This window comes from Labeo rohita, chromosome 24, assembly GCF_022985175.1.
Source record: "Labeo rohita strain BAU-BD-2019 chromosome 24, IGBB_LRoh.1.0, whole genome shotgun sequence".
NCBI classification, from domain to species: Eukaryota; Metazoa; Chordata; class Actinopteri; order Cypriniformes; family Cyprinidae; genus Labeo; species Labeo rohita.
This window is the reverse complement of record NC_066892.1, coordinates 22737414-22745617: the sequence shown is the minus strand read 5'-3', so window position 1 is coordinate 22745617 and position 8204 is coordinate 22737414. Positions and strand designations below refer to the sequence as shown.

The 8204-nt window shown below is 32.1% G+C and overlaps 1 protein-coding gene across 1 annotated transcript; it reads right to left on the bottom strand.

The window, feature by feature from the left end:
* Nucleotides 1–3601: 3601 nt before the first annotated feature.
* Nucleotides 3602–8204, bottom strand: zgc:56095 (Ferritin, lower subunit-like). Its single transcript, XM_051098844.1, has 5 exons — nucleotides 8069–8204; nucleotides 6893–6993; nucleotides 6427–6573; nucleotides 4314–4439; nucleotides 3602–4181 (listed from the first exon to the last, which is right to left on the bottom strand). The coding sequence occupies exons 2-5, from the start codon at nucleotides 6989–6991 to the stop codon at nucleotides 4032–4034; spliced, it is 522 nt and encodes a 173-aa protein (XP_050954801.1). The 5' UTR covers nucleotides 6992–6993; nucleotides 8069–8204; the 3' UTR covers nucleotides 3602–4031.

Sequence of the window (8204 nt, the reverse complement as noted above, 5' to 3'; positions counted from 1 at the left end):
TTAAACTGCATTTTGGAAGTTCAAAATGCTAAAATGTTTTCCTCAAAAAACATAATTTCTTTACGACTGAAAAAATAAAAGACAAAGGTTCTGATGAGTTAAAGGAGAAGTCCACTTCCAGAATAACAATTTACAGATAATGTACTCACCCCCTTGTCATCCAAGATGTTCATGTCTTTCTTTCTTCAGTCGTAAAGAAATTATATTTTTTGAGGAAAACATTTCAGCATTTTTCTCCATATAATGAACTGATAGGGTGCCCCGATTTTGAACTTCCAAAATGCTGTTTAAATGCAGCTTCCAACGATCCCAAATGCAGTTTATAAACGATCACAGCTGAGAAAGAAGGGTCTTATCTAGCATAACGATTGGTTATTTTCATACAAATAATACAATTTATATACTTTAATGTCAAACGCTCGTCTTGCCTGGACTGCTTTTTCCGGTTCATGACAGTTAGGGTATGTTGAAAAACTCCCATCTCATGTTCTCCCTTCTCTTCTTTGCATGTTCACTTTGCAAAGACTGGGTCGGTACTTCTGCAGTGATGTAGGATGATTTTGAAATGAATTTTTGAAGTTGAGGGAGAAAATACGATTGGAGTTTTTCATACCCTAACTGTCTTGAATCAGAAGAGTTCAGGGAAAGCAAGACAAAATGAGCATTTGACATTAAAAAGTATTTAAATTGTATATTTTTTAAATGAAAATAACTGACCGTTTTGCTAGATAAGACCCTTCTTCCTCGGCCGGGATCATTTACAACCACATTTGGGATCATTTGAAGTCGCATTTAAGTTGTCTTTTGGAAGTTAAAAATCAGGGCACCATCCATTATATGGAGAAAAATGCTGAAATGTTTTCCTCAAAAAACATAATTTCTTTACGAATGAAGAAAGAAAGACATGAACATCTTGGATGACAAGGGGGTGAGTACATTATATGTGAATCTCTGTTTTGGAAGTGGACTTCTCCTTTAACCACAATCAGTAAAAAAGCATAAAAAATGCAGAAGGAAATGAGTGTATAGCCACAACGATTTACTTGAAACGTGATGTTTTGGTGGTACAGCATGAAGGTCAGTAGAGTTTAATATGTGGATGGTATTAAAAATATTGAATTTCTATTATTGTTGTTGTTGTTATATTTCTATTCTGCTGTACAGTAAGCAGTATAATTGAAAACATGCTTGGATTGATATAGTTTATTTAAAATCCTGTCGATTGGGTTGTTATTTGACTTGTGAATCATTTTGAATAATAAACAACTCAGGTTGTTTTTGTTTTTCACTAGCACATGCATGTTGGCATGCTCTGGACATCATGATTGGATCCAGTCCATCATGTGCTCAATAACCATCCAATCTGATGTCATTTCCTAACCTCTTGGTGACATCAAGAAACTTCCTCCTTTAAAGAGGAACCTCAAACCAATGACAGCAGTCAGGGCCATACTGCATTCATTATCTTCCACCACGCTTTTCTGCATCCTCTTGAGGTTTTGATTGCCCCATCTGTTTATGAGCTGGTAAATAAAGTGCTTCTGTTCTCTTGAAAACAACAGCCTCGCATGATAAGATTTTAACTTTGCTATCAACAGTGTTGTACATGCAATATGAAAGACAAATGAATGGATTATTATTTGGGATTATTAATACATTTTTTTGGTGGACTTTCACGATTTAATTCTTGGAATTTCAACTTTATTCTAGAAACATTTTGACCTTATTTTCATAATGTTAGATTATTTATTTATTTATTTGTTAAATGTGGCACTAAAATGCCATCATGCTTTTTTACCCTGTTTTAATTTAAATTTAATTCTCGTAATTTCAACTTTCTCTAACATTCAGACTTTATTCTCGTAATTTTCATTTTGTTCTCAAAATATTTCGACTATATTCTCGTAATTTCAACTTCATTCTCGAAACATTTTGACTTTATTCTCAAAACATTTAATTTTATTCACAAAAAAAAATTCAGACTTTATTCTCAAAATATTTTGACTTTATTCTTGTGATTTCTGCTTTATTTTTTTTTAACATTTCGACTTTATTCTCAAAATATTTCTAATTTATTTTCAAAATATTATGACATCTCGTAATTTTCGTTTTTTTTTTTATTTTTTAACATGGCACTAAAACATTGTTATACTACAACGCCGTTGTAATTTTGGCTCCCAAAATAAAAACTACAGAGCTTTGATCATAAAACTATGGATTTAAAAAGATCATTTCAATAAGAGATAATATTTGGCGATACAGAATGACAACTGATGTTTATATTCATCCTAGATAAGTAATCAACTATACAAGATATTAGAATTTTGCTGAGTTTTGGCCTCTAAATATTTTATATAGCTCCAGATTCATCAAATTATACTTTTTTTTTTTTTGTTGGTCTAAACCATTCTAATTAACGAAAAAAGTAAAGATCTTAAATACATTTTATTTTCCACTTTGCTATGCATCTCATTGTATATCTATTGTACCATGACAAAACAATTGTAATTCAAATCCCTTTTGCTTTTTTAGCTGGTTAAACATTACCAATAACTTTACATAAAACTGATATTTTACAAATTATAATCCTTTTCTTTTTTTTTTTTGTTAGATCTATGTATCTATTGTCATAGAAATACGTTTTTTGGGCAGAAGCATTCAGTGCAGTTCAGTGGTTTTGAGAACACAAACCACACAAAAAAACATTCAAGAACAAGAAAACAACTGGATACTTTTTCATATCCGAACAACACACAAAATGAGTCAGCAGTTTCAGTCCTTATCTCTGTGGCTGACACATTATAGCTGCCTAATTCATAACTGCCTTTAGCGTCAGTTAAAACAACTGGTGTATTCAACCATGTCCATGCGTAAGGAGGATGTGTGCAGTGTCAAATAAGCAAAAAGATCTTTTTTTATTCACAGTCAGCACTTTAAAGAACAGGTTCATTTGGTCAGATAATTCAGTGTAATTTAAAATAATAATAATAATAATAATAATAAAAACAATACAATATTTTGTGCATAAAATGTTATAATGACTTAATTACTATAAAATATGTAAAACATACCAGCTTAATTAATTTCATACTTCATAGGAACTGTGTGCAACCATGAGAACATTTCAGTTCCCACACTCTCACCCAAGATGCTTATGGTTTTTTACTGACTGTGTTGTAACAATTTAAAACCATTTTCATTATTATGGCTCAATATCTTAAAATAATTACTTAATTTATAACTGTCTTTTTTGTAGATTTTCAAACTTGAATATGCCTCTGATTTTAATTTGCTAAACTAACTAAATGAACAAATGTACATACACCCTCCATTTTAACAAAAGACGGCATTTTATGAGTTTATGAGCAAGACAGCAATGTCTCAAGTTACTCTGTGATCTGTAAATGATTTGCTTAATTTGATTATAGAGTACAAATGTAAATTGAACTACGTTTAAAAAAAAAAAAGTTATAGATAGTCATATATATGTATAATATGAATTTGCTTTAATGTAATTGTATTTATAGACTTTATAAAAAAAATAATACTGTAAAGAGGTTAAATTAAAGGACCAAGAAAAATCAGAAACCAAAAATTTTTTGAAATACTTGATTTATTGTTATTGCTATATTGACATTGAGTTTGAGGTAAGTTTTTGGAGTACAATACATAAATATAGGCTCTCGTTTCGCTGACACACTGTACCCGTCCTAAAGAACTTACAGGAGCTTATAGGATGGTTTTTGGCAAGATATGGCTCTATCATCTATACAATTCTGTAAACAGACACGGAGTAGTTAAGGCTTGAATGCAAGGGTACCATATTTGGATTACCACACTTCACAGTAGAGGCCCACTTTTACGTGATTTAAACAAACTTCAAAATGTGGTGTCAAAACACTGGTTTGTTCTTACCAAACTATCTCTTGAAAGGTAAAAATGGAAATGTGCAGAAAATCCTTAATCTCATTCACCAGTGCACATATTGATTAACGGAATGTTGGCAACAAAACTCATCAAATCGGAGTGGTTCAGAGAGTGTGCTTGTCGAACAGGTACTCTCCCATTTTGCCGTGCGGGTCAGAAGAGATGAGGCGACTCAGGCTGCCAGCGTAGTCACCCAGCGTCTTAATAGTGTCATGACTGTCAGTAAAGAATTTGTTCTCTAGGAAATCACAGAGCTGGAACAGTGTGATGGAGAAAGTAATTTACACTGTTATTCAAAAATAATAACATGCTAATATATTGGAAAACACATACAATAAATGAGAAGGAAGAAGGGTTATCAGTTCCATTTCCTTTAAGCTACTCACATGAGGGTCAGAGTTGTCTCCAGCTGCTTTGTGGATCTCCAAAAGGGATCGGTTAAGAGACTTTTGATGATCCAGAGAAAACATGATTGCATCCATACCCCCTTTCCAGTCATCACGACTGGGCTTCTGATAAGTGATAGGGAGCAAGATAAAAATGGATTTTTATAAGCTTCTAGATTTGATGCCAATGACACCAGCTTTGTGAAAGTGTGCCCAACTGTATTGAACATGCATTTGTAATGCACTTTAAACTTTAAAGTACCCAAGAATAGTAAACTTACAGTACACTTGTTTCTTCACACTTAATGTGTCCCTGGACCACAAAACCAGTCTTAAGAATCACGGGTATATTTGTAGCAATAGCCAACAATACAATGTATGGGTCAAAGTGATCAATTCTTCTTTTATGTCAAAAATCATTAGGATAGTAAGTAGAGATCATGTTCCATTAAGAAATTTTGTAAATTTCCTACTGTAAATATATCAAAGCTTAATTTTTGATTAGTAATATGCATTGCTAAGAACTTCATTTAGATAACTTAAAGGTGATTTTCTCAATATTTAGATTTTTTTGCCCCCTTAGATTCCAGATTTTCAAATAGTTGTATCTCAGCCAAATATTGTCCTATTCAAACAAACCATACATCAATGGAAAGTATTTATTCAGCTTTTAGATTATGCAATAATCCAAGTAAAGAGATAAATAATAAATAAATAAAAAAAATAAATAAAATTGACTGGTTTTGTGGTCCAGGGTCACATATTGTCAAATTAATAGTTTTCCATTAAAATACAATTTAAATCCTTGTTTTAAAGGAGAAGTCCACTTCCAAAACAAAAATTTACACATAATGTACTCACCCCCTTGTCATCCAAGATGTTCATGTCTTTCTTTCTTCAGCCGTGAAGAAATTACATTTTTTGAGGGAAACATTTCAGGATTTTTCTCTATATAATGGACTGATAAGGTGCCCCGATTTTGAACTTTTAAAATGCCGTTCAAATGCGGCTTCAAGCGATCAAAAATGCGGTTGTAAATGATCCCAGGTGAGAAAGAAGGGTCTTATCTAGCGAAATGAATGGTTATTTTCATTTTAAAAAAATACAACTTAAATACTTTTTAATCTCAAACGCTCGTCTTGTCTTGCTCTGCCTGAACTCTATGTATTATAGCTCACGATGTCCAATTGTATTTTCTTCCTGAACTTCAAAAATCATTTCAAAATCATCCTACATCACTGCAAAAGTTCTGACCCAGTCTTTGCAAAGTGAACATGCAAAGAAGATCAAACACCCTTAACAAAAAAGGTAAAACAGCCATATAGGGGGTTTTTGAAGTTGAGGGAGAACATGAGATGGGAGTTTTTCAACATAATTTCATGAACTGGAAAAAACAGTTCAGGCAGAGCAAGACAAGACGAGCGTTTGACACTAAAAAGAATATCAATTGTATTATTTTTATGAAAATAACCGATCGTTTTGCTAGATCAGATCCTACTTCCTTCGGCTGGGATCATTTACAACCGCATTTGGGATCGTTTGAAGCCGCGTTTAAACTGCATTTTGGAAGTTCAAAATCGGGGCACCATATCAGTCCATTATATGGAGGAAAATCCTGAAATGTTTCCCTCAAAAAACATAATTTCTTTATGGCTGAAGAAAGAAAGACATGAACATCTTAGATGACAAGGGGTGAGTACATTATCTGTTCATTTTTGTTCGGGAAGTGGACTTCTCTTTTAATAAACTTGTCATGCTTTAAACAAGAACAACAATTTTGATGTGATAATACACACAAGTACATGTAAAGTACTTGTTTATAATTTTAACTGTAATGTATTATTCAACAATGTTTAATTACAAACGAGTGTGTGTGTAAATAAATAAATAGTTTTTGTTTTAAAATTATTTATTTATTCATTCAGTCATTGAACAGATCTTTCTAGTCCTTGGAAAAAAATCTTTACTCAATGTACTCGCTTATTACATAAATTTTGTAAATTCTGAACACAAGAAAAAGTTACAGACTGCAGCTTTAAGTATATGGTTTTGAAAGTATATTATTATGACAGTTTCCATTTTTAGGTGAACTATTCCTTTAAAATCCACTCACCACAATGGTCTGGAGAACAATTCGTCCTCCTCTTGTGTTTTGATACTCCAGAAGGTGCTCCACCTGATCCCTCTCCTTCAGTGAACGCTCCAGGAAAAACTTTGAGAAGTTGGGCAGAGCCACATCATCTCTGTCAAAATACATTCCCTATGAGACAAAGAGAGACTGTATTAGTGTTAAACAGACATACAGGGGTCAATTATTAATATATAAACAACGTTATTTCACCATTAGTGCAAATAGAATATTCAGATTTAAACACTGAAATATTCTATTCTTAAAAACTTAGCAACAATTGATATTTTCTAAAAATATTTTAGAACCTGTGCAGAATGCACATTTAGCATTAAGTAACTGCTAACAAAGAAACCTTTATGTTAAAATGTATTTCTGTGCACAAATGTAAACACATAAAGCTAAAAATAACATTTCAAATAAACATGGTCAATGTTTATGTTTAACAGACCAGGGAGAGATACACATATGAGGCCGTCAGCTTGAGGTTTATCAGTTTGTTGATGTTTGCCTCATTATTCGGGTGAAGATTCTGCTTGACTAGAGACATTTCTGAAGAGGAAAACACACAAAAGAGATACACTATAATACAGAAAACTTAAAGTTTGTAGAGCAGAGATGAATTCAAGACAAATATAACATGTACTAACAAAATAAAAAGAAAATGTCAATATATGCATATTGCACAACTCTTACCATGTAAAGTGTGTTCAGTGCTGATAATGAGTGAGTGTATCGTACTGAATTCTGTTTCTGTCTAACCAGTTATAGATTTATCAGATATGACGCAAGACTGTGAAAGTACTAAAAACATGTAACTCTGTTTGAAGTATGGCTCTTAATTTAAAAATAGGGATACATTGACTCAAAAATAATACAAATAAAAGTGGCATATATAAACCTTTTAATTTATGCATTTTGTTTTTTTTTAATAGATATGTAGCTGTAAACTCTATTTAGGCTGTAATGACATGGGTAGATGCATATGTTGTACGGCAATAATTAAAATAAAATATTTGGCAATTCTGGCACTACCAAAATAATCCACAATTATGTTTTTAACTGTATTAATTTATTATACGAAAAGTCCTGGCTTAATTATATTCTTCCACTCCATTGTTGCTTTTTTATTGTATTTAAAATTGCGTTGGTCTAAAATAGTAAGTGGAGGAATAGAAATAGGAAGTTTATAAATAGGGGTTTTCCCTGAACTTCCTATTTTTATTCTATTTTAGACCAACACAATGTCTAAAAGTCTGTTGTTCTGTCTAAATGTTTGAACATTTACATTCGTACAGTATAGAGGATTACACAAGACCTTCAACAAACAATGTCCAACACAAAGAGAGACAACACAAAATAATGTCAAACTAAAATCCAAAATAAGGCTAAAAGTTTATATTTGTATTTATTTGTTTGACGCCATTTCTGTAGATAATGAAGCCCAAGCTAATCACTTTTACATACAAATAAAACTTGTCTAAATAAACGGTAACGCTATGCAACATTTTATCAAACGCAACGTATAAACAAAGACAAAAGGAGGACATTGTTTCTAAAGTCTTTCTGTTGTTCCATTATATATTTGCAGATTTTCTTTGACAAGACCTGCAAATCATAGACTCACCTTTTCAGCAAAGACGCACGGCAGATTACTGCTGGAAACAGAATAAAACTTTATAATAAACTCAGTTTATATTCCAGTGTTTGTTGTTTCTTCGGCAGTAAATCTCCGTATTGCTTTTGTTCACAGCGACATCTAC

Bases quoted from the DNA above. Each gene is read 5' to 3' on its own strand.
- zgc:56095 (XM_051098844.1), bottom strand. From the start codon at position 6,991: ATGTCTCTAGTCAAGCAGAATCTTCACCCGAATAATGAGGCAAACATC. The intron at 4,440-6,426 runs GTGAGTGGATTT...ATCACTTATCAG, and splicing joins TTGTTCTCCAGACCATTGTG to AAGCCCAGTCGTGATGACTG. The intron at 4,182-4,313 runs GTGAGTAGCTTA...ACACTGTTCCAG, and splicing joins GAGACAACTCTGACCCTCAT to CTCTGTGATTTCCTAGAGAA.